The sequence below is a fragment of the Alosa alosa genome, chromosome 23 (assembly GCF_017589495.1).
Source record: "Alosa alosa isolate M-15738 ecotype Scorff River chromosome 23, AALO_Geno_1.1, whole genome shotgun sequence".
In the NCBI taxonomy this organism is placed as follows: domain Eukaryota; kingdom Metazoa; phylum Chordata; class Actinopteri; order Clupeiformes; family Clupeidae; genus Alosa; species Alosa alosa.
The window spans coordinates 6,916,018-6,943,018 of record NC_063211.1 but is presented as its reverse complement, the minus strand read 5'-3'; the positions used below and the strand labels follow the sequence as shown (position 1 = coordinate 6,943,018).

The 27,001-nt window shown below is 45.6% G+C and overlaps 2 protein-coding genes across 3 annotated transcripts; one reads left to right on the top strand and one right to left on the bottom strand.

The window, feature by feature from the left end:
- Window positions 1–314: 314 nt before the first annotated feature.
- On the top strand, window positions 315–11,653 carry vegfd (vascular endothelial growth factor D). 2 transcript variants are annotated; one of them, XM_048235450.1, is made up of 7 exons: window positions 315–919; window positions 4,605–4,830; window positions 8,035–8,225; window positions 9,293–9,420; window positions 10,297–10,403; window positions 10,874–11,005; window positions 11,320–11,653. In XM_048235450.1, exons 1-6 carry the CDS (start codon window positions 845–847, stop codon window positions 10,969–10,971), a joined length of 825 nt encoding a protein of 274 aa, XP_048091407.1. In that variant the 5' UTR covers window positions 315–844; the 3' UTR covers window positions 10,972–11,005; window positions 11,320–11,653. The 2 variants fall into 2 exon arrangements, with proteins under 2 accessions (XP_048091407.1, XP_048091406.1); XM_048235449.1 differs by having other exon boundaries at window positions 10,871–11,005.
- A 387-nt stretch (window positions 11,654–12,040) lies between these two features.
- On the bottom strand, window positions 12,041–17,163 carry smg8 (SMG8 nonsense mediated mRNA decay factor). Its single transcript, XM_048235447.1, has 4 exons — window positions 15,567–17,163; window positions 15,141–15,286; window positions 13,983–14,867; window positions 12,041–12,627 (listed from the first exon to the last, which is right to left on the bottom strand). Exons 1-4 carry the CDS (start codon window positions 17,095–17,097, stop codon window positions 12,415–12,417), a joined length of 2,775 nt encoding a protein of 924 aa, XP_048091404.1. The 5' UTR covers window positions 17,098–17,163; the 3' UTR covers window positions 12,041–12,414.
- Window positions 17,164–27,001: the final 9,838 nt, after the last annotated feature.

The window sequence follows — 27,001 nt, the reverse complement described above, 5'->3', positions numbered from 1 at the left end:
GAGGGGTCTGGATTGCATTTAAACCACATGTTCCTGTGGGTCGAGCGCGTACGAGCTGTGAACCGGGGGTTGGGAATCCGGTGACCACTCCGCAACCAGACGTCCTAGGACGTGCCGTGAGTGGCGCGCAGACGAGTCAGCCGGCTGGAGGGGAGGGGAACCGAGTCCTGCGGCAGCCGCTTGCACACACACACCACGGACACACACACACACACACAGCTGGACACACACACAAACACACCCCGGATACACACAAACGCGATACACACCCCGGATACACACACACACACACACACACCCCTGACAGATTCACACACCCACGCCACTGACTTGCGTGCATAAACTCAGACACAGAGACACGCACATACTCACACACACAAAAGCACACAGATCTGAGAACGCTTGAGCTGGGCTGAGATGATGAAGACAGACATTAGTCTCAGCAAAGGAGGCGGCCATAGAGACTAATGAGTCAGAGACAGCCAGTGAGAAAGAGAGATCTCTCTGCTGAAACCTGCCTCTTGTGTCTAGTTCAAAGACCCTTTCCAGGACCTTGGAAGCAGAGGGTGTGTTTTTATTTTTCCTTCCTTTTTTAAAGAGGGAATTCCATTTGGCTTCTACTGAGGTGTCTCTGTCAACTTACCAGGTTCTTCCCCCACGTTCTCATTCACTGGGCCGGGTCTTCACGTGTGTGTGTGTGTGTGTGTGTGTGGTCTCACAGGGTTGTCCAGAGACTGGCTTTGGGAGTTTTTTTTTTTCCTTTTCATCATTATTGCATGAGAAGCGGAAGATCCTCCTCTGTCGCCATCGCAGAGCGTTCTCTCTCTGGCAACTCCACTACAGGATGTGGACTCTCCTGCACACGTTGCTGCTGCTGTTGGGCTTCCTGAGGCTGACGCCGGCCGCTGAAGACCAGAGAGTGAGTAGCTGCACAGGGTGCATTTGGGTTTTAATCACTTATTCACTCATCAGTCAGTTTAGTCCATTTTCCTCCGAGGGATGACTGGACCTTAGCACAAAGTGACTTGTTAGGCTGTCTAATATATTGAGTTCAAATTGCATTTGAAATACTCTATAGATTATTTCCACGTCTGTACAAAGGGGATCTTTGTGACAGAGTTGTGTTTCTGAGCATATGATAAGCTGTTGAAGCATACTAAATGAGTTGTTTCTGAGCATATGATGAGCTGTTGGAGCATGCTAAATGAGTTGTTTCTGAGCATATGATGAGCTGTTGGAGCATGCTAAATGAGTTGTGTTTCTGAGCATATGATAAGCTGTTGAAGCATACTAAATGAGTTGTTTCTGAGCATATGATGAGCTGTTGGCGTTAAATGTTATTAATGAATTAAGTTAGTGGGCCGACTGTACAAGGGAATGCAATCTTGGTTGCTCGGTTGAATGACTGGACTGATTCCTGTGTCATTTCAGCAGCATTTACTGGCCTTAGGCTTTGCTTCCCTCTCGCTTGCTGTTGCTTACATAAGGACACGTTCCATGTGAAACAGTTTGATGACTTGTTAGGTGTAAAGACTAAGCATGGCTGGGGGTGTGGGTGAGTGGGTGCATATTGTGCCACCCCCATTCTCTTCTCATCTCCTCCTCCTGTCTAATCTCTCTCTCCCTCTCTCTACACACACACACACACACACACACACACACACACACACACACACACACACACACACACACAGATACATACACACACAGAGAGAGACACACACATACACAGACACACATGCACACCACACACACACATACACTCACATACAGATACATACACAGGCACACATACACAGACACACACACACACACGCACACACACAGACACACATACACAAACACACACACACACGCATACACACACAAATACACAGACACAACTCTTTGCTCATGCTTTTCTTTTTCACCCTGCTGTCTTGCATGTTGTTGTTGCGCTTTGTCTTAAGTGGAAGCAGGCGACTCCACCCTCCATATTGAATGGATCAGACAGACTGTTCTATATATCAAGTTCTATATAGACTGTTTTATATATACAGTTATATATAGACTGTTTTATATATACTGTTTTATATAGACTGTTCTATATATCCAGTTCTATACAGACTGTTTTATATATACAGATATATATATATATAGTTCTACAGTCTATGGGATAAGACATAGACTGTTCTATATAGACTGTTCTATATATCCAGTTCTATATAGACTGTTTTATATATACAGATATATATATATAGTTCTACAGTCTATGGGATAAGACATAGACTGTTCTATATAGACTGTTCTATATATCCTGTTCTATATAGACTGTTTTATATATACAGTTATATATATATAGTTCTACAGTCTATGGGATAAGACATAGACTGTTCTATATAGACTGTTCTATATATACTGTTCTATATAGACTGTTCTATGGGATCAGAGGGCTCCTGTCACTAATTGAACTCAGGAGAAGCAAGCAAACAGACCCTGGTGCTGGCCAGTGTGTATTGTTGCATGACAGACCCTGGTGCTGACGAGTGTGTATTGCTGCACGACAGGCTTCCCTGCACTGGCCTCCACACTACAACTTTCCATCCTCTCTGCGGCTTCCCGACTCGTAAAGGGATCAGAGGAGAACCCCCCCCCCCTCCCACTTTCTCACTTCCCTGCACTCTGTCAAGCCCTCTCCCTTTTTGTAGTAAACATTTAAAGTTTGTAATTGCTCAAAATGTTCTTTTGAAATCAGGAGACGTGAATATTACAGCATTTTAATGACCACATATGGTATGGATTATAGAGGCATACGCAATCGCTGCTTTTACAGGCATGCTCTTTTCTCACTGGAGATTGGTGCACTTGTACTCCATGCCTCAGGCCAGGGTGCTGTGGAAAAATTCTCCTGTCTCCTGTTGTTTCTTGTGCGCTGAGTGGGTTGCACAAGAACTCTGACTAATGATCACCTCAGCGCCAGTGACAAACTGGGCACCTAAGAAAATGAGAATGAGAAAACTTTCCTCATTGCTCAGCCATGAGTGTTTGTGTAAGAGAGGGTGCCACAAGCTGTTAAACAACCAAAAACAAAAAAATCTTCGCCCTGCAGCTGTTACAGTTCATGGGGTGCTCGTTAAAAAGCCAGCTCTCACTGAAACAACGGCAATCGTCTGTGGGCACGCTTGTGGGCCTCCCTTCCAACATCCAGCCATCAGCCTGATGCACTCCCCGCCATCGGCCTGATGCACTCCCCGCCATCGGCCTGAGGCACTCCCCGGCTCCACGGAGCCTCTGAACAGGTGGTCCATGGGAAGATGGCTGTCTCTTGGGCTCCAGCTGTTCAACATGTGCCGCTGCCAAAGGATGTTCCCTGTCAATAGAGACACATTCTGTGCCAGTGTCATGTAATAGCTGTTGTACAAGCTTCTGTGAGGAATCACACAACACTTCACTTGAGTCTGTTTACCCCAAGAGGTCAGAGATGTGTTTGGTCATGCTTAGAATGATTTTATCTTACAGATTTTCACAATTGCTTAAACACTAAAATCAAAAGTATCCCGCAGTTAGCGAAACCTTACACTCAAGGGGCAAAACATCAGCCCAGTTTTGCACAACTATAAGCACATTATCAGAATCACACATCACACACACAAAACGGTACGGACATTGATTTCCAAAACTCGAAACACATTTCTCTACTTTAGACACAGAAAACTCAGATAATGTTTCCTCTTTACAATTTCAAGGCACTACCTTCCAAAATACACACCCATTAACCAATTGTTTATGTAAACACAACTATCAGGTGTGAAGACACTTAGGTGCTTAAACTAAACAATCAGTCCTAAACACAGGTGAGCCAACAGATCATTGAAAGCAATGTAGCACAGAGAAGAATAGCAAGAGATTTTTTACAAGAAGTTTTTTTTATGAAAGTCAAAGGCTGAGAATTAGTGTATGGTTTTGCATGCACTGTGCAATCTGCTGCCAATGGTGAAATTTCGCGGGGGTCACTGCGCTGATGGTGATGGGTGAAACCATTGTGAGGGGGCGGGGGATTCTAAATCGGCAATTTCTGTTTGAGAGGAGTTTGGTGCGGGTTTCACACCTTCTCACAGTCCAACATGTATGAACATAAAATATACTTAAAAAAATATTATCTGATTTATAAATGGGGTGGCAACAGGGGTGGCAAGACTGTGTCCCAGGGGTGGCAGTTGCCACCCTTTGCCACCCCGTAGATCCGCGCATGCTTTATTGATCCCCAGGGGAAATTCAAGAAATTTTGTGATGTGTCAGCATAGACAACTACTACAACCAGCAGCTTGTGCAGAGGACTGTACTGCCTCCTTGTGGCTGGAATAGGAACTATTGGACAGTGCTTCTCATTCTCATTCTCATTCTCATGTCTATTCATTCCTATAGTATCTCTCTTATAAGAGACTGCAGTGGGAGTGACCGCAGTGTGTCAACTTTTCTCACGTTGAGTCAAAAAGAAGGATTTGATCGGGAAAGGTTGTACCACAACTTGAAGTGTAGTCCATAACTTGAAGTGTGGACAGTTTATAAAATCTCCTAAAGACGTGTTCTAAGCGCGTCAAATAAAATTTTTGGGTTCCATGCAGAACCCCCCCTTATCTTCCCAGAACCGTTGGATCAAGGAGATGCGGTCTGCTTCAAGTCTTGATGAGGTTCTGAGGCTGACTAACTACGCGGACTGGAAGCTGTGGAGATGCCGTCTGAAGCTAAAGCTGAAGAACCTGGACTCGTCTCCGCTGATGGAGGACCGCGCCCCATCACACCGCTCCACCCGCTACGCCTCCCCCACCTACAGCCTGGAGATCCTCAATGGTACACACACACACACTCACACACACCTGACATCTACAGCCTGGAGATCCTCAATGGTACACACACACACACTCACACACACCTGACATCTACAGCCTGGAGATCCTCAATGGTACACACACACGCACTCACACACACCTGACATCTACAGCCTGGAGATCCTCAATGGTACACACAAACACACTCACACACACCTGACATCTACAGCCTGGAGATCCTCAATGGTACACACAAACACACTCACACACACCTGACATCTACAGCCTGGAGATCCTCAATGGTACACACACACACTCACTCACACACACCTGACATCTACAGCCTGGAGATCCTCAATGGTACACACAAACACACTCACACACACCTGACATCTACAGCCTGGAGATCCTCAATGGTACACACACACACTCACTCACACACACCTGACACCTACAGCCTGGAGATCCTCAATGGTGCACACACACACACTCACACACACCCCTGACACCTACAGCCTGGATATCTTCAATGGTGCACACATACACACACACACATGACACCTACAGCCTGGAGATCCTCAATGGTACACACACACACTTACACACACCTGACACCTACAGCCTGGAGATCCTCAATGGTACACACACACTCTCACACACACACCTGACACCTACAGCCTGGAGATCCTCAATGGTACACACACACACACACACACACACACACACACACACACACACACACACACACACACACACACACACACACTCACATAAAAGAATTTTCAGGTCAGCATAATAGTATGTTCAGAAGAACACTCAGACATTCAGCAGGTTTGACTTTGCTGTGGGCTTTGGGTTGGCTTTCCCTTCCCTCACTGTAATAATTGATTAACTATTGCAGTATGACTCAGACTGCTCGATGAGGAGTTATTTACCCAAAATGTTCTGCCATATTACATTTAGGCCTAAAGGCTTTCTAGCACCTCACCTTCACTCTCACCTTCAGATTGAGAGTACTGTAAATGGAAAAACTATGACTCAAGTGTACGACACTGGACACAGCTCTGGCCCACTCCATTTTGATTGTTGACCGTTTCAAGAAAGTTCCATTATCAGAATCATAGTTGTTCCCACAAGGCTTCCGTTTTAACATTCCATATGTTATCTTAATGAAGCGGAAGTAGATTGGCAACAAAATAGAACGTTCAAGCATTGTTTTTGTTTATCTTGTTGAAAGGGTCTGAAAGAGAGATGCTGCAGACCACATGCGTATGGCTCCCTATCCACTTTATTCCTGAAATCTACTTTTGTTCCAGTTTCTACTTTTGTTCCAGTCTCAGTAGGCTAACTTGGATATTCTTCAACTTATATTACTTTCAAAATGTTGAGCATTTTTCACTGAATGGGGATATTTTATATGAAGTTCACTTTTACATGGCTTAGGATGCGTCAGGCACTCTTTTAGTCAGACTATCATATGAAACTACTTAAAATCAATACAACGCAGCTTCGGCCGGAAACAGACAAACGGATTTCGGAATCCTGGAGTGTCATGAAGACGCCCATTGCTCAATAATAAAGTGGATATGGCTTTGCTGCAGACCAAACAGCATCATTCTAATGTCACTTTGCACATGAATGCTGCTATGCTCAAATTTAGTCAAATTGATTAGCCTACTCCTACACAGCAGGCACTAGTTACTGATCTTTGGAGAACTGTGGAGAAGTCCTCATGAAGCCTATACGGTGGAGTAGAGGAGTGTGGGGTGGATAAGTGGGAGTATAGGTGGGAGTAGGGATGTGGGGCTACTAGGAGGGACAGGTGTGTGTGGGAGCTAGATGGACAGGTGTGTGGGGGCCTAGGAGGACAGGTGTGTGGAGCTGGAGATGGACCCGGTGTGTGGGAAGCTAGAGTGGACAGGTGTGTGGGGCACTAGGAGGACAGGTGTGTGGGGCACTAGGAGGACAGGTGTGTGGGGCACTAGGAGGACAGGTGTGTGGGGCACTAGGAGGACAGGTGTGTGGGGCACTAGGAGGACAGGTGTGTGGGGCACTAGGAGGACAGGTGTGTGGGGCGCTAGATGGACAGGTGTGTGGGGCACTAGGAGGACAGGTGTGTGGGGCGCTAGATGGACAGGTGTGTGGGGCACTAGGAGGACAGGTGTGTGGGGCACTAGGAGGACAGGTGTGTGGGGCGCTAGATGGACAGGTGTGTGGGGCGCTAGATGGACAGGTGTGTGGGGCACTAGGAGGACAGGTGTGTGGGGCGCTAGATGGACAGGTGTGTGGGGCACTAGGAGGACAGGTGTGTGGGGCGCTAGATGGACCGGTGTGTGGGGCGCTAGATGGACAGGTGTGTGGGGCGCTAGATGGACAGGTGTGTGGGGCACTAGGAGGACAGGTGTGTGGGGCACTAGGAGGACAGGTGTGTGGGGCACTAGGAGGACAGGTGTGTGGGGCGCTAGATGGACAGGTGTGTGGGGCGCTAGATGGACAGGTGTGTGGGGCACTAGGAGGACAGGTGTGTGGGGCACTAGGAGGACAGGTGTGTGGGGCGCTAGATGGACAGGTGTGTGGGGCGCTAGATGGACAGGTGTGTGGGGCACTAGGAGGACAGGTGTGTGGGGCACTAGGAGGACAGGTGTGTGGGGCACTAGGAGGACAGGTGTGTGGGGCGCTAGATGGACAGGTGTGTGGGGCGCTAGATGGACAGGTGTGTGGGGCACTAGGAGGACAGGTGTGTGGGGCACTAGGAGGACAGGTGTGTGGGGCGCTAGATGGACAGGTGTGTGGGGCGCTAGATGAGGACGCTAGATGGACAGGTGTGTGGGGCACTAGGAGGACAGGTGTGTGGGGCGCTAGATGGACAGGTGTGTGGGGCACTAGGACAGGTGTGTGGGGCGCTAGATGGACAGGTGTGTGGGGCACTAGGAGGACAGGTGTGTGGGGCGCTAGATGGACAGGTGTGTGGGGCACTAGGAGGACAGGTGTGTGGGGCGCTAGATGGACCGGTGTGTGGGGCGCTAGGTGGACAGGTGTGTGGAAATGATAACCACGATGAGTCATGAGAGCAAAGCATAATAAGATGAGAGCCTGCTTGACATTTCACCTGGAGACACCTACCTGTAATGAAATGTGACATTAACTTCCATGACTGGATGAAATTAAATCAGACTCAGTGAGGTTCACGTGAAGACCAAATGGCATCTCCCCTTGCTCTCCTCAGCCATCAAGGATGAGTGGGAGAAGACGCAGTGCATGCCCAGGGAGACCTGTGTAGACGTTGCCACGGAGATGGGCTCACCGACAGACATTTTCTTCAAGCCGCCGTGCGTCTCCGTGTTCAGGTGTAACGGCTGCTGCAACAAAGAGGGCGTCGCCTGCCGGAACACCAGCACCACCTACGTCAACAAAACTGTGAGTCCCACAACACTCAGGGTGCTCTTTTGTCAGATGCAGAGGGGGATGCTACGGAGCGAGGTTACTGGTTACCCAGGTAAAATTGGTAGTAACCACTGATCTCAAAGCAGTGTCATTTCAGAAGCAATACATGCAGTGACGTCAAAGATCTTTGGTGACGTGTTCTTTTGTTACTCACAAAGTTACTGGGGTAACCTCTTTTTGTAGTATAGGCCTCAGAACTGGAATCAGAATCCTATATGTTGACAAGTATGTTGACACACACACACACACACACACAGAGAGATGTCTCTCTGATGCAATGTTCCAAGGGTGTTCAATTGATTGTGACCCAGGGACTACTCTGGACCCTTCTGAATGAGGAAGCAACCTGTGGACTACCATCCACCACTAAATAAAAAAAAATAGTGATTGCCACGCTGAAACCACAAACCTCTGCAATATAGTACAATATAGACAGTAGACGGTTCACAATATACAGACAATGTGCATAGTATTTTACATTTACATATATTCATTTATCCAACGCAACTTAAATACAGTATATCAATTATATTATTCATTCATTAATTCATTCATTAATAATTACAGTGCATGAAAATGCACTGTTCTGTTATCCAAAGTCTTCTTCTTCTTCTCCTTCTTCTAACCAAAATTTCTGTGTCTAATTCAGCTTCAACCATTTAACGTAGAAACTTCGTTGAAACTTTGTAATGTAGGTCTTGAAAAGGACTTAAGCAATATATTTTTCATTATTTTAAACTTTATACTTTTTAAGATATTAACTATACATGATAACTATCACATTTTTTGCATTTTCATGCACTGGTAATGGAATTGCATTTCTAGTTATAAATATTATGTATATAAATAGTATTATGATACCATTAGTACTATACCAATATTACTCTATGATGTATTATTTACATACGGGACACCATGTACAAATGAAATGCACACTGTGTAGCCTGTGTGTAGCGTGGAAGTGCCAACAGTATATGGCACAGAGGGGTGGGATGTGGCCCACACGGTCCCACTGTCTGACCAGCTCGGTGTTCCCGCAGCTCTTCAGTGTGACCCCCTTCAAAACGTCCCCCGAGCCTGTGCTGGTGAAGGTGGCCAATCACACGGAGTGTAAGTGTCTGGAGCCCCCGATGATCCGTCGGCACACGGCCACCCGCACAAGGAACTGGTGAGTCCTCTCAGCGCCAATACAGCTACTCCACACTGCCCCCACGCCACAGTTCCAGTTATGGGGGTGCTTGGCCCCCTCTGATTAGGACCTGGACTGGACCCCCCCAAAAGAGATAAAAACAAGTCTAGGGGGATTGCAGTATTCAATATATTCTTATGTAATTGCAATTCTGTACCTCCCAAACTACGTTAAAATTACCATTATACTAGTGTGCAGCAAGTTAGGTCATTCAGTAGTGTGCAAAAAAGCCAGGAGTTGGTGATGGCCATTCCACTAGTGTACAAGTCAGCAGGATTTCCAATTTGACGTGTAGGTTGAAGGCATGCTGTCTTGATATGAAATGACAAAGACAATGAAAAAGTCTGGTGTCCTGTGGTGTCAAGAGGATAAAGAATGAAGAATGAATACTGGTGTTGTGCCCTAGCACAAGCCACTAACAGCACAAGCCGCTACACATGGGCTTTTTTTAATTGTGCAGTTAGGACATGTCAGCAACCTTGAGTGTTGAGAAAGTATTATAGAAATGCAACTTATTCTTATTAGTAAGCTCAAGGAGTGCCTTGGTTTGGAGGTTTTTCTCTCCCTTTGTCCTTTATGAAAGGCCACAAATTATGACTGAGATAGTAGATATTGCACTTGATACTATAGGAGTCTGTAGAAGAATGGGTAACCTGTAACTGGCCTAGTCTACACTACCTGTTCCTTCTATCCAAGATACTGTACTTAAGGTACTTATTCAAGTCAATTGATTTGTACAATTCTCCAGTCTGGTACTGTAAGTATTTGATGTGTTGCTGTGCAGGTGTTCTCTAGCAGGCCAGCCCGACGTGTCCCGTGCTGTATGTGTCTGATGTGTTGCGTGTTGCTGTGCAGGTGTTCTCTAGCAGGCCAGCCCGACGTCTCCCACAGGCTCTGTGACAACGGGCTGATTTGGGACTGCATGGAGGACCGCTGTGTCCCGTACCCCTCACAAAAACCAGGTGTGTGTCCCCCGTACCCCTCACAAAAACCAGGTGTATGTCCTGTACCTCTCAGAAAATCAAGGTGTGTCCCACGTACCTCTCACAAAAACCAGGTGTGTCCCCCCCCATACCCTTCACGCAAAATCCAGGTGCCTCCCCTGTACCGGCACAAAAACCAGGTGTGTGTCCCCCGTACCCCTTACAAAAACCAGTTGTGTGTCCCCCGTACCCCTCACAAAAACCAGGTGTGTGTCCCCCGTACCCCTTACAAAAACCAGTTGTGTGTCCCCCGTACCCCTCACAAAAACCAGGTGTGTGTCCCATACCTCAGGTCTGCGTCCCTTGTTCTCTTCACAAACACTGCCTTGGCTTTACTGACCTGCTGAGTTGCGGTCACTAGGTCACACTTGGCAGCTTGTTATGAGCATGTCCTGTCAGATGTGTTTCATTACCGTTTCATTCTCCTCTCTTCCCTCCTGCTCTAGTAGCATCCACCAACGTCCAGAGGGCTCACTGTGAAATCGATGTGAATCGCTGCGAGTGCATTCCGAGAGACCAGCGTCCAAGTCAACCTCCAAGGAATTGAAAACAAGTCGTCGGATCAACCAGGAGTAGCTCAAGTGAGATCCCTCCAAACTTTGAATCCTTAGAAATGGCACCCCAGGAACTTCTAGGAGTCACACGAAAATACAAGCATATCAAAGAACATTTTCTAATTATTATGTTTGCCTATGGAAGGTGTATAATGGCCTCAAAGTATTAAAGTAAATATGGATAAGATAGGCCAATAAGGATCCTGTCTCCTGCCCCAAAGCCTCCTGTAGTCATTGTAATTACATTGATATTCACTGATTTCTGGTTGACTGATATTCACTGATTTCCGGTTGACTGATATTCACTGATCACTGGTTTCTTTTCCCTTTTCCTCCGACAGCTGCAAATGAAGAAATAGCCAATGGAGGAATGAGAACGCAGACAATCTGCTGGACTTGAAAGCAGAACACCACATTCTAATTTATTAATGAATGTCCCTATTTATATCACATGGCCTTGTACAGCCTTTGCATTTTAACCATCACCTGATTGATTCTATCATTAACAAAACTGCAAAAGGCTTTTTTAACATGTGCTTCTGAGTGGTTCCGATTCAGAGTAGTGTGTAAATATGACGCATGCCTTCCTTCTGTGCACTGAGCAAAACAAATCAAAAATGTACTTTAAAAGAATGATATTTTTGTAATTTCTTGCCAAGCTGTGTAAATAGATATTTCCTGTGCAATGTTCCCCATTTCCCGTGTTGTCATTTCCAGTGTTGAATTGTGCAGAAGCACTCAGTGTTTCATCAGCAGTTAAAATGCCATCTCAACTGAGCTCTAACAAAACATGCAGTCATTACCAAGGCCCGCATTACTCTGAGTTTGGTGTTCGGCAGTGAATATGACGGCAGATGATTATCATTATGAAGGGACTGGTTCTCACAGTAAACCAACAGTATCTATAAAGTGGAAATGGTTGGCACAGCAACACATAGCTAATTGGGCTCAGTTGGGCTGAGTTTGCCACAGGTAGGCAGATAGAAGTGCAATTTTCAATGGACTAATTACATTCAGAACAGAAATGGCACTAGTGTCCTCCCTTCAAATAGGCACATCTGATTCATCAATGTTTAGTTTATTCAGAGGAAAATCACAGTTCCCTCGAAGCAAATGTGAATGGGTCTCTAGCACATCACCGTCACAATTCCTTCAGTATGAAAGACCAAACAATGGGTTCACCTGACATTATTATTTCAGAACAAGATGTACATGAACACATCAAGCAGCTGGACAGAAGAGTGCTGCAACAGTAACCTTAACTGGACATAGAGATGACACCAGGTGCACAGCGTCACTCTCAGGCTGAGGTCACCGTTACAGCTGAAAAATTCCAAATCAGTCACTGTCAGCCAATGTCCATGATTCCATCAAAGCCAACACTCCTGATTCTCATCATTGCCAAGTCAATTGGAGGCGCCAGAGAGTGCACAGGCTCACTGCGGTGGGGGACTGGCTGTGTTGGCGCGCAGGATGCCCCTCAGAACCCTGTAGCTGGCCAGGGGCTGGTTCTCCTTGGGCGGGTAGCAGGGCCCGCGGTCCGTCACGTAGGCGTAGGGGAAGCGCAGGACCCACATGCTGTCCGGCGCCAGCACCACCTCCGGCTGCTCGGGGTGGAACACCGGACATGGGGGCAGCCCTGGCTGCACCTGAGCAGGAGGAGAGAAAACACAGAGTCCTGTATGCTGTAGTGCAATATAACCGTATGGTATAGGAAATATATACTGAATATATACTGATTAGTGCAATATAACCTTAAGGTATAGGAAATATATACTGAATATATACTGATATATACGGAATATATACTGATTAGTGCAATAAAACTGTATGGTATAGGAAATATATACTGAATATATACTAATTAGTGCATAGGAAATATATACTGAATATATTGTGATTTACTGTATGTAGTCTCACACAACACTATCCAAAAAAACATCCCCTTGTATGCTATAAATAGTTATCACAATGACACTTCTATTCTTAGTCATCTTCAGGTCTTCAATCTGTCAATACCTGTCTACTTGTCTGTGCTGCTAAAATGCAGTGACTGTGTGGGGTGGCAGTGCAGTAGTAGAGTGTATGTGCTAAGACATGTCAAAATCATGTGAAGTAGACAGCAAAGCCAAGGCATGCATTTCCTACACACTTCCACTGAGAATAAACACAAACAAGAAGCTATGAGACATATAGAGACAGAGAGAGAGAGTGAGATAGAGACTGTGTGAGTGACATAATTATTATTATTATTATTTATATTTATATTATTATTATGAGACAGACAGAAGGAGTGACAGAGACTGTGTGAGTGAGATTAATGGTTTCAATTGACGCAAATTTGACGCTGCTCTCATTGAGGTTGAATGGAGGCGAAATTTGCAAATCCAGGTAGCCGACAGGCCAACCGCTAGCCTTTCCGGACATTGCACAATTTGTAAGTTTAGCTAGGCGGCTAGGCTACATGCTACAACACAGGTATGAAATATATTATGTCTTAGTGACCTTGTTGTTTCTTTGAACATGCATTGTTGTTTATAGGCAACATCAACTTAGTCAAGGCATAAAGATCCTTGTATGTCTTCATTAAGTACTTTTGAACTAGCACATAGCCTCGTTTGGCACCGCTTGTAGCCACTACTGTTTTGCTCTGTTTCGCCGTACATGCCCCCCAGGCTAAAATTCGTTGGGCGAAATTCACAAGGTGTTTCGCTGTGTGGAAACCTACCGTAAGAGAGAAGTAATGGCCGAGCAAGATTATAAGAGGTATGTATGAAAATGTTCAATACCTGAGGGCTGAGCGAGTGGGTGAGCGAGATTAAGAGTGGGTATGTATGAAAATGTTTAATACCTATGTGCTGAACAAGATTAAGAGGTATGTATGAAAATGTTCAATACCTAAGTGCTGAGTGTGTGAGTGCTTGATCAAAGGGCTTTACCAGAAGGCTGAGGGCTTTACCTGCAGACTGAGCGTGAGCGTGAGTGCTTGATCAGGGGGATTTACCTGAGGGCTGAGCGTGAGCTCCAGAGGGGCGTCAGGCACCACGATGAAGAGGCGTGCCAGCTGGGCGAAGTGGGGCTTGACGCCGCGGCCTTGTGAGGGCGAGGGGACGTACAGGGGCATGTCCGAGTTGAGCGCCCTGGTGGCCGGCTCTTTGGCACCGCCCGGACCCAGCACCTTCACCACCTTGTCAGGTGCCGAGCTGAGGAACCGCCGGCCCCTGCTGTCTTCGTACTCAAAGCCCACGAAGGCCCGAGCTACGTCGTCCCGGCGACGGCCGCGCCACAGGTACCCCGCCCCACCACGCTTCCCAGCCAGCGCCTTGTTGGGGGCAGGCCAGGACGAGGAGCTGCCGTCCAGCGGCTCCACCGCGCCCACGTCCTCCTCCGTGCGGCAGCGGATGACCACATCCCAAGGCAGCAAGAAGTTGGAACCGGGCAGGAAGCCAGGCTGCTCCAGGCCTGTGTGTGGGTTGTAGGACTTGGCCGGGCCCAGCTTGACCAGCGACCAGCTGGAGAACTTGGGCAGCAGCCCCTTGGAGCAGCCGGAGTGCAGCATGCCGGGCAGGTACTCCACGGTGGAGTGCTGGCGGTCCACCACGCTGGGCCTCTTCTCCGGGCCCTCCGTGCCGTCCCCGTACGGCCCCAGGCTGTCCGTGGACTGGCCCAGGCTCAGGGCCAAGCTCAGGCCCGTGCTGTCGCCCGGCGTGTGGCTCACAGCGCCCTCTTTCTCCTTCAGGTGCTCGCCCTCCTCCTCCTCACCAGCAGGGAGCGCCGGTTCAGGGGTCCGGCTGGTGTCGTCGCTGGCCGGGGCCGGGTCAGGGGTGCTGGCCTGGAACACTGGGAACTGGATCCGCTCCAGCTTCCCACAGCACTTCTCCTCCAGCATCTGCACAGCAGAACAAGAAACAAGCACATTAAACAACAGCAATTACATTACAATCAATGTCAAATGGAAATAAGTCAGTCTCACCCAGTAAAACTCTGGGTGAAACTGACAGAGATAAATTGTAAGTACAATATATATATATACACACACACACACATTTACTAATTATCCCTTTCAGTATCACCCAGAAACCGAAACCAAAACTCTGGTGAAACTGAAAGGGATAAATGGAAATGGTCGTATTTTAATCAGTGAAAGTCCATTTTCACTGACCTGGTAGAAGTCATAGTTGGCTGCCTGAATATCAAAGGGGTCTTCCCGAGGGCTCTGCTTCCTGCCACAGTTACAGGCGCTGCTAGAGCGCCCCCTGCTGTTGTGCTGCATGATTGGAGGGTTGTGGTCCAACTCTGGCTTTTCTCCTACAAAGAACCAGTCACACTCCAAATGTTAGTCAATCCACTGCAGGACTTTAGTACTTCATTACACAGTACAACAGCACCCTTGTATTTAGGTGTTTCTATGATTCTACTCGATGTCTTTCATAGCTAGAGATACTAAAAAGAACACACAATTATTTACAATAAGAGTGAACAATGTCTAGCAACAATTACTGCGGACACTACTTGATACTTTGTAAACATAAGCGGCTAAATTCAGTTATTTCAGCTCTGCCAACAGAGGTGTGTGCCGAGAGTTCACCTGGCTTGGGCAGGAGATGGAACTTGTGCACACAGTGCTGGTCAGTGAGGCTCCGCTCCTCACACAGCTGGTGCCCATTGCTCCAGAACTTATAGCAGTCCTCATGCAGCTGCATGGCGTAGCGCTGGAAGGCGATGCCACGAGCATGCTGACTGTAGACGCGCAGTGCTTGGGCCAGCTGGTTTTTGTGGACCGTGGTCGTGTAGTTGTGAGGAAGGTTGGACTGGTAAGCGCTATGGGCCAGAGGGAGAGCCTTCTGGCAACGGTTCTCAGAGAACTTGGCCTCGGCGTCCAGGAAGCCCTCCAACACTTTCAGCTGTGCCTGGACTTTGATGGCGATCTCAGCCATTTCCTCTTCTGTGTTGGTCATCATCACTTGGTGAAGACGGTAGGCCACCTGCGCCCATCTGGAGTAAGTGGGCAACTCAAAATGTGAGGGCTGGGGATTGCGACCCACACTGTCATCGAAGCCTTTCTTGGTCAGCACTAACTCCACATGCTGCCACAAAAACTCCTTCAAAGTGCAGTCCACGAGCTGACCCCCGGAGGAGAGGTTCGTGTTCTCCACATTGAAAGAGGGCTGTCTAGACGAGTGGCGCATTTGGTTGTAGCGCCTTGGACCTGGTGCTGGAGTGCCTGTGTCATTTTCCCGCAGGGCGCAGTTGGAGCGCAACTGAGTCAGCAGCGCACCGACTGGATCTTCGTCGGGTCCAGGAACGACGTACACAAATGCCTGGTTAGCAGGTACTGTAAAGAGACAGTTGCTGCTTTGATTGGTGAGGACTCGACTTTTACGAAAAATTCTATAAATTTGATCCTCAAGAGCGTGTTGCAGGCGTCTTCGCGGAGAATGCTTTTTGGGCCTGTCCGAGTTTCCTCCACAACCATCGGCGCCGTTCCCACTTCCAGGACCACTGACTCTGAGTGTACCGTTCATTTGGAACACGAACAACAAACGAGGCGGACACGGGCGACAGTTCATCTTCCATTCTTTTGAAACGGGCGAATCTTTCAAAGTAGCCCTTAGTAGTGGTAGTACCTTTTGACGAAGTGCGTCCAAAGCGCGGAACAGTTTGTCATAAGTCACATCAAATGAGCAGGTCGGGTGTATTAACAAAAGAACATGGCACAATGAGAAAAGGTAGAGCAACTGCATACAGTGTTGCTTCTCAGCTCCCTTCCAGAACTCGTGAGCCTCTGCGTGTCCGACACCCGCGCACAAAGTCTCACATGCTTTGAGAAGCTGTCGATTATCAAACACTGAAGTCAGCACGAGATATAATACGCGGCTTTCTTGATTATAATACGCCTGAATCACGGCTCCACTTTCCTGGTTATCCGTGTCACCTAGCCCAAACAGAGAGAAAATGTGCTTGTCAGCCAGTGTGTTGAGGAGTGATTCTTTGGGGGATCCGGGTTGCATTGCGCTTTTACCAAATATTCCCAAAACACAAACACCCTCATCTTTGTATAGAGGGTCCTCTATAATCTCAGACTGTAAAAAAGCTCCTATACTAACTGGCAGAGCCATGATGGCCAAAGCTTCTAAACATTACAGACGGGGAGTGGACTAGCCTACTTCCGTGAGTGTCGTCAAAATTCGACCGTGCTGAAACAACAGCACTAGAGTGGCTGTCCTTGTAGAGAAAATACATATCAAGAACTTGAATCCGTGATTTGTGGTTTGTATAATATACCGTTATATTTTATTGTATAATCCAGTTGTAGGATATCCCATTTAAATATGCTATATCATATTAATTAAATTCGGAAGAAAAGAGATGAAAGTCCACCTATACGCTGAAAACTGATTGGTTGATTTAGCGAAACAGGCCAATCAGGATGCTCTCTGTCTTGGACGCGCTCAGGCACACACGCACCACCCCTCTCTGCGTGTGCGCGCTAGATGCACACGCGATTTGAAGTCTCGAGCATGCACGGTCTTTGTCGCTCGCTCTAGATTCCGGGAGATTTTATCTATTTTGTGGGCATCAGGGAGCCGTTATCAATATGCGTACTATAACATAATTTTGCTTATTTGGGCTTAAATAGGCTGCCGTCTCCCAACTAATATGCGTGAGACTCCCGGAACTTCCAGGACACTTGGGACCACTGGAGATAACGTAGAAGCAACAACAACTTTATTTAAAACAACGAATGAAGTGGACTCTTGTTGTCCACGAAAATAGAAAAGATAGGCTACTGGCTAGTCTAATAAAAACAAAAATGAAAAAAAAAAACAGGTCTGAATTGACACTATTAAGCTGCCTATATCACAATTATATTTCCTTTGCAAAAATGCTTTATTGACACAATTAAGCTTCAAAAGTTGATTTGAGCTTAAGGCAGTGTTACTCATTGCGTGGCTCGCGAGCCACATGCGGCTCATCAAGCTATTATTGGTGGCTCGCATGCAGCTTTGGCGAAATTTCGCCAAATTTGGTTTTACTCATTTTGAGTAGGCCTAAACTGTTCGCCAAAGGCCATCATCTCTGGCCCCAGCTTGATAAAAACAAAAGTAGGCTCTGATTTAGCCTAGTCTACTACTGTATGACTTCAACGAGGTGATCTTTAGTTTCGTTCTGCTTACAGTATCTCACTGCCACTTGCAACGCCTTTGAATGCAATCCGTTGCCCTGTTTACCGGCAATGCTACAGCGGACTTAAACTGCCACCTTGTGGCGATAAGTTGTAATACATTTCATGCAGCTGCGTGTATCTTTTACTGTCTATGCGTGTATCACGGAAAGCGCGAATGTGCTATGTGGCGATTTCTAAATGGGACCCACTGTAGGCTATGTGGTAACACAGCCAATGTATTTTTTCAAATGTGCTTCATAAACATACAATACTGCACTACAAAACGCAAACATCTGAATTATACTTCTTCCTTCACCCAAATAATGAAGGTGAAAGGAAGTTATTAAGCATTAGCTGTATATATTTAGCTGTTTTGGATGTGTTATTTTTTTTTTGTGGGATATTTATATGTAGAAATGCACATTTGCAAAGGTGAGTTAGTATGTTGTCTTAAAAGTGGCTCTCTTTTTGATTTTGCACTGCCAATGTGGCTCTTGTGAAAAAAAATAGTGAGGATCACTGGCTTAAGGCCTACACAAAACAGATATTATAGGAGGCCTACTATTATTATTAGCCCAGTGATACATATGGGCCTCACCTAGGCTACTCGAATTTAGGCTGTTGTGATGGACGGATTATGAGCCACTGGGCCCCTGGGCACAGACATGAAAAGGGCCCCCCTGCCCAAATCAGAAAGTTAGTACATTTACATTTATCCATTTAGCGTACACTTTTCATCCAAAGTGACTTACATATGTCAATTACAAGAAGCTACATTGACCCCAGAGCAACTTTGGGTTAAGTGCCTTGCTCAACAGTGGAAACCGGGAATTGTACCCACAACTTCAGGCTACTGTGTGTTAGCCCAGCTAACCAACCTAACTCAGCAATGCTAGAAATTTTTTGAACTATCACCCAACAGAAACAGAAGCCCGTGTTGTCCTCATATTTAGGGGCAGCCGTGGCCTACTAGTTAGCACTTCGGATTTGTAGCTGGAGGGTTGCCGGTTTAAATCCCGACCAGTAGGCACGGCTGAAGTGCCCTTGAGCAAGGCACCTAACCCCTCACTGCTCCCCGCTGTTGTTGCAGGCAGCTCACTGCGTCGGGATTAGTGTGTGTTTCACCTCACTGTGTGTTCACTGTGTGCTGAGTGTGTTTCACTAATTCACGGATTGGGATAAATGCATGGGCCTCTCTTCTCTGCAAGCTTCAGCATCTGAGTTGCTGTTATGCCTAAATATCTCTGTTTGACCCAGAATCTGTATTCGGTAGGCTATATTCACATGCAACTGTATTCTTTTCCCAGAGCTTTTGCTTTCTCTGTCTTATGCAGCGTTAGGGCCTCCTCTACGAGGAGATTTCTAGTCCACGGAGCAGCAAAGTTACAGGCTATATATGCCCACATTGATGCACCAGAATAAAGGAAATCAGCCTACTCAGTAAAAAATAAAATCCTGGGGGAGAACCCCTTGACCCCCACTACTTTGTCCCACCCAGGTTTGAAATGCCTCCAACACCCTTGTAGCCTACCTGCTGTTGGTCTAAAAGCCTATTTATGCCTTAAACTCATCTCCTGTCATTTAGTCTAGTCATCAACAGAAAATGAATGCATTGAAGAAAAGAAGAATGGATTTGGGCGCGTTTTGCTAACGTGTAGGCCCTACGCTTGTATTCCAGTCAACAATAGGCCTGTATCAAAATACTAATTTATAATGAAGGCCCAATGGAAAATGTAATTGAGTAAAAAGTAGAATTCTAGTTCAAATATTTACTCGAGTAAGAGTAAAATTACAGATTTAAAAAAGGAACGTGGAAAGTAGGCCTACTCGTTTGCTCAGCGCAGCGGCAGGCCAGTTCTTGCGAGTGCAAGCCATTGACAATAATGCATTTCATAGCACATGTCGCGTGTAATGTGATAGGCCTTTTACGATAAGGGGGGACTAAACTGCGAGCAATGTATTGTGCAATGCTATCTTTGTCACTTAGCCCGGTTTCACACCAGATGCGTGGCGTGAGCGTGTCAGCTGCGTGGCGTGTCCGTTTTTATGTTGGATTTTATGTACGGCTCGTGTCCATTATCGCGTCAAAACCCACCGCACATAGCCCATTGATTTCCTATGAAAGCGGCAAGGCGCGGTTTACGCTTCCGCAATGCACCTTGGGAAGGTGGTGCAGCCATTCGAACAGAGGCGGCACGTCAAGAAGTTGGGCTCTGCTGAACTTTATGCAAATGAGAGTGGTTAACGCGAGGCGGTTAGCCAATGAAAGTACATCTTCAGTAAACGAGTTCTCTTCTTTGCTCTAAGTCTTCCGATCCGGAACAATAGCCTGCCAGAAATGTTTGTTCCACCTGATAATCGTATATATTCATGAAAATATATTAAGCTATATAGTGGCGAAGCCATTAAGTTTAGAACAAGTTTGCCACTGCACCCTATCAAAAAGACCTTGTTGGCGACTTAAACCCAGACAGAAGGTGCTTTGGAGGTCAGTGATATTTGTGAGTGTTTCAATAAAAGATGTTAACAGTAGGGGAGAGTGGGGTGAGTTGTGCCAGTTTTTACTTAAAGTGACTTTAAAGGGAGGCCATGATAGTAATGCTTCCAACTACAATATGAACATAAATTTCAGGATGTGGTGCATCTCTGGGAACAATCGCTTTCAATCTGAAATATAGTATGTAAGAGATATAGCTTTCTGAAAAAAAGTGGTCTTGTGGCACAACTTGCCCCCGGTGCGGGGTAAGTTGTGCCTTTGAAGAGAATGCATTGGGATAAATTGTGCCATCGATTATTGAAGTAAAACAGTATATTTTGATCTCAGACACTGTAATGCTTTATAAAAGCTAGACAAATTCAATACAAAATTACTCATTTAAGGTTTATTTAAAGTTATTTTACAACATCAAAGGCCAATTTTCTACAAGCCTATTGCGCCACACGAGCACATCAAAGGTCATTTTCCATTGTCACACCAGTTTCATCCATGTTGTAGATCTTGTGTGGAGGGAAGTCATACCTCAAATGAGATTAAAGTTTTGTTGATCAGAGAAGTTTACAGCAGATTTAGGTGGTTGGATGTGGTTGTGTAGATGTCAACTCTGCCACTGCTACTACCTAGAGATGATGTTCCCCCTCTCCTTCCCAGGCTTTCTGGTCAGTGTGTGTGTGTGTGTGTGAAGTTCACAGCATTTCATGGGACTTAGCCCGTGAAACATTACTCCTAGTGCCTTTATATATTCTGCCAGCTCCTTCTCCGTACAGTATGCCCTGCCTGTCTTCCTCTTATAACTCTGTGGCATGATGGTATATTTCTATTTTTGGTCTAATATTAAGAATGTCACATAGTTTTAGTGATAAAATGTAAGAATAAAATGCACAATTACAATAAAATAATATATTTAAAACATTATTTATAAGTGGGGGTGAGTTGTGCCACTGGCACAACTTAACCCAGGCCCTTTGGCACAAATCACCCCAACCCCACCATTTTGGAAAAAATGCATCATCCATCAGATTTGAGCTAACATCATGCTAGCTGTATAGACTCATAATGTAGCTTACCAAAGCACTAAAACATGTGTGAAATGTTTCAAACTTGTCTATAACTGTTTTTAATAGTCTATAACTTGTCTATAATTGTTGACACAACAATAAAAAAAACATGATCATAGAAATTTTACTTTGAAAGGCAAAAAACTTAAATGTGCTTACTTCTCATGCAATGAGGCTCTCTTCTCTGCAGGATGATTGCAATGGCTGAGTCTTCAAAAATGTGTGGTCACATAACCAATTTCTTCTATGGTTTCCTAGAAATAGGGGGTGCCACAACTTCCCCACTGGCACCAATCACCCCACTACTCTCCCCTATTACATCTTAAGTGCTCGATGGTGTTTTATGCCCCCAACGTCGTCTTCCAGGCAGCGCTGCCACCGCTGACTTAAAGGCAGTTTTGGAAGCGTTCTGGTAAGCAAAGATATAGAAAACACCACGCAGCCGCCACGCAACCGACATGCAACAGAGATGCAACGTTCACGCCACAGACCAGGTGTGAAACGGGCCTTAACCGCTCTTGCGCGTGCCGCTGTCAAAGATCATGTGGTGAACTTTGACCATGGCACGCTGTAAATCATAGGTCTTTTGCACTGAGCCCGGCGGTAACCTCAACAAAAATCTTTGCGACGTTACATGTACCTCAACCAAGAGCAACCTAGCGGTGAGAGCAGCGCATGCAGCATACAATATGAACCCCCCAAGTGTCAGACCAAAAAGTGTCATGTCTCAGAAAAATCTCGGTCAGCTGAAACTGCTTCAAAACAAACAGCCTCAGATGAAACCTCCTCGGCGTCAGACCAAAAAGCATCATGTCTCAGAATAATCTCCCTCAGCTGAAACTGCTTTAAACCAAACGACCTCAGCAAAACCTCTGTCAGCCTCTGTAAAAAAGTTGTCAGAGATAACGTTGCCCAGATGAGTGAGGTGTTGACTAGCTTTCTGAATTAGCTAAAGTAGATAGCAGCTTTTATAGACCCTTTCAATAGAGGCTATGCAGTTGTTTCTGTTACTGGCACAGCAAGCAAACAGGCTACTTGTGAATAAGAAATAGTTGTTTTCTGCAAGCTAGTTCACTCGTGTAAAGCAGTATTAGTAAAGTAAAGCAGTTTCAGCTGACAGAGATTTTTCTGAGACACTTTTTGGTCTGACACTTGACTTTGCAATGGACTTTTAGGCTACTCCGATGCCATTTCTCCTGAGACTGACGACTTTTGGTCCGAGGCCATTTTTTCCGAGACCTAATGCTGTTTTGTCTGAAGATGACAGAGGTTTTTTTGAGACTGAGTGACTTTTAGGCTAGGCCTACTCCGATGCCGATTCGCCTGTGACCTGATGCCTTTTCTTTTTGAGTCTGAGATCTGAGGATGTCCTAAAATGAACACTGTACAGGAGGATACAGTACGTTTTAGTCTTAGGTGTAATTACATTTCCTTTGTGGTGAAAAAATAAATAAACCATGAAACAAAACTGTGACCGCTATGGCATAGAAAAATACAGTTGTCGGCAAGGTCATACAGAAAAGATAAACTGCACATAAGATCAACGGATGATGGATGGTGCCTGTGCTGTGCAACCTTAAGGAAAGTATAAGGCAGAAAAAGTTTCAAAGCTCAGTAGCCTGCACATAACCCTCACTACATGATACTTTGTGTGTGTTTGTGTGTGTGTGTGTGTGTGTGTGTGTGTGTATGTGTTTGTGTGTGTGTTTGTGTGTGCGCACGCGTGTGCCTGTTTGTGTGTGTGTGGAGGATCCTTTGAGGCCCAGATTACTTTATAAACTCATGCTGTTGCCTAAATCCGGGAGACTATGGGGCTCACTGGTGTCTTATCAGGGACTCCACAGACAAGCTGCTGTTTACCAAGAGCTCACACACACTGTAGTGGAACCAGAGTTCTCTTTCCCTGTCCCTCCGGTTGAGCTCCAAGTCCTTGGTTTTTTCTTTGTTCTGCTGCATCAGCTTGGGAAATAATATGAAGTTGTTTGCACAGAAAATACCTGAACACAATACATTCCGCAAAGTAATATACACCACATGTTATGACAAACAAGTGGCTCCCATTGCTACAAATAAACACATAATGCGCCGCAGCTAGAAATATTTCCCTGCCGCAAACCTAGCAAGACTACAAATATGTCAGTCAAACCAGGCAAGACTACAAATATGTCATACTGTATGTCAAAGCTGTTTGCTGCATTCAAATGGTTCATCGACATTCAGCTCTGTATTACTATGTTCATATTTACCACCCCTAGACTCAGTTGTGCCCCCCTCCCACACACACACAGATACATAACTGAAAATGCAATGTCTAACACCAGGAGTGTGTTTGCTAAGGATGCCAAGTAAGCAGATACACTGAGTTTATGATTAGCTGATGCCACATTAGGAAGCATCTATGTGGGTGGTGTATCATAGCCTATAACTGCTTTTAAGGGGAGGTGAAGAGAAGACTAAACTAATCTATAACATAAAGCATGACATGCTGTGCTTTCAAAAGTGTTTGTGTATGTGTGTCGTGTGTGTGTATGTTTAGAGACAGTACACGTGGAACTGTTCCATGAATCATGTTTAACCATTAACTTGGGCATTAGGGATGGAAGTGTGTGTGTGAATGTGTCTATGTGTGTGTGAAGGACAAAGCAGGAGAGTGTCGAGTGTCAGTTACTAAGCTCACAGTTGTCTTTGATCAAACATGTACCCTTGAGTAAATATTTAAAAACACGTAAAAATTTATAGATTGTTGGACTAGCCTGTAGGCATTATGTCTGACACATGATCTCCCAGGCAGGACACCATGGCTCGCTCTGTATCCTGTATGGCTGAGGAAACACACTGCGTTCTCTCTCTCTCTCTCTCTCTCTCACACACACACACACACTCACTCACTGGCTGGTCCTGTATCCTGTATGGCTGAGGAAACACACTGAGTATGCAACACAGACATACGTGTGATTCACGAGATTTACCCATGATCATATGCCCAGATTAAAACCAGCCCACTTCCTCTACAATGGTTTAATGTTGTTTGCACATAGCCGTAATTTTATTTGTATATCATATTATAAATACAAATCAAAGGGAATGAGATTGATTATATGACAAAACCTTGGAGTTGGAAAATAGAGAAGCATTGATTTGTGTCTATGAATTGTTTATTTTTAATCAGTTCATGGAGTGAACAACCACAGAATAGAATTAAAGGTCAAGGTCAAATTAACGGGCAAGGTAATGGTTGAATCAGACTCAATGCTTGTTCTACGTATGCTGTAATGTGCACATCAACCCTGTTTTATGGGATTGGACAACACACATGAAAATAATAAAAGCAATAATGGCCAGTATAAATTGATAAATTGAATATTGTGTGTGCGTGTGTGTTTGTGTGTCTGACTGAGCATTATAACGTGTGCGAATGTGTGTGTGCGTCATGGCAAAAGCCGAGTGCTTGTTTGATGGAGGCGACATCCTCACATCTATCTCCTGTTCTAGGAAAATCTCAATGTGACACAATTCATGGCATACAAACCACTGGGAGACCAGAGTGTACCTACAGTACCATCCCTACAAGACTGCTCCGTTTAGATGTAGTTCTCCTAATGTACTATAACTCTTATGCCCTCATTACTAATGTGGTTTTATGTTTCTTCAAGCATGATTAAAAGATTCCGCAATTGTTAACATGCATGTGTGTTAAAATGAAATGTGAAAGCACCAAGTAGCTAATGTATGTGCCAAGGCATTTATTGTCTGTAAACCTGTGACTGGGAACGTTTCAGTTCAGGTTCCGTTAGATCTATAGTGTCGGTATTTTGGTTATTTTTTTGCTTCACCCTGGTTTGGAGAGAGAAAATGGGGATATTTCCTGTCAACAAGTGGAGACTATGTGCTAGTCTTAAGCCTCCACAGCCCTCTGATGATGGGGTCTTGAGAGCCGTTGGTGCCCTCTCTCTCTCTCTGGAAGTCGCGGTGAGCCAGCCGCAGGTCTTGGCAGCTGTCATGTTTGACACTTTCGGAGTTGTACCTCATGCACCAGTTTCCTCGCCACCATTGTTGCACGTTGAGCCAGTGACATTGATGGTAATAGGCTGTGAGCATGATGGGTGGGGTGTGTGAACGCACACAAACACACACACACATACAAACACTGACACGTACACACACATACAAACACTGACACGCACACACACACACACACATACAAACACTGACACGTACACACACATACAAACACTGACACGCACACACACACACACACACGCAATCACTGACACACACACACACAATCACTGACACATACACACACGCACATACACACACATATATATACACACACACACACACATACACACACACATTCACTAAAGCACTCTCACACGTTCCGCTTGATTACAGCCAATGGGCTTAGCTTAGAAGGAAGTGACACAAACAGACTCTCCTTCTCTCCGAATGTCTGGTCTCCTCTCTCATGCCGTCTGTTCCTTCACTCTCTCACACACTCTGGGTCTGTCTGCGCTCTCACACACTCTCTCTGGTCCCTGTGTCCCTGTCTGACACTCTTTCCTCTGTCTACGCCTTTTCCTCCTTCTCACCTCAGGCTTTTGTCTTTTCCCCACACACACACACATATACACAAACGCACACACACACACACACATATACACAGACATAGACACACACACACACACACACACACACACACACACACACACACACACACACACACACACACACATACACAAACACAGACGCACACACACACACACACACACACACACACACACACACACACACACATACACAAACGCAGACACACACACCACACACACACACACACACAACTCTTTCTGTCTCATTCTATTTCACTCACGCTGTTTTTCTCCGTGGCAGTCCATGTCTTTGTGTGTGTGTCCTCATAACTAGGAGGTGAATAAAGACCTTGCCACAACACACTCACTCACACACACACTCACACACACACACACACACACACACACACTCTCACACTCTGCATTTACAGTTTTTTTCAGTCGCTAACAAGCGTTTGTCTAACCAGTTGTCACATTTTCAAAACTCTAAACACAATTAGCACAGCATCAGTCTTTTGTGGCCATACCATTCACACATTTCATGTCGTTTTCACACAATATGTAGTCAGTGAACACATTTCCACAATGCTTACATTTTCTTTATAGACAAGCTATACCTCCCAACAAAACTATGGATTGTTTTTGTAGTATTTACGAATGTTAACACACAACATCCCACAATAGCAAACACAATATTCCAAACCTTAAATA

Coding starts and splice junctions, on each gene's coding strand:
- smg8 (XM_048235447.1), bottom strand. CDS start 17,097: ATGGCTCTGCCAGTTAGTATAGGAGCTTTTTTACAGTCTGAGATTATA. Junction 15,287..15,566: donor CCATCTCCTGCCCAAGCCAG/GTGAACTCTCGG, acceptor GGTTCTTTGTAG/GAGAAAAGCCAGAGTTGGAC. Junction 14,868..15,140: donor CCAACTATGACTTCTACCAG/GTCAGTGAAAAT, acceptor TCTGCTGTGCAG/ATGCTGGAGGAGAAGTGCTG.
- vegfd (XM_048235449.1), top strand. CDS start 845: ATGTGGACTCTCCTGCACACGTTGCTGCTGCTGTTGGGCTTCCTGAGG. Junction 920..4,604: donor CGGCCGCTGAAGACCAGAGA/GTGAGTAGCTGC, acceptor GGTTCCATGCAG/AACCCCCCCTTATCTTCCCA. Junction 10,404..10,870: donor GTACCCCTCACAAAAACCAG/GTGTGTGTCCCC, acceptor CTCCTGCTCTAG/TAGCATCCACCAACGTCCAG.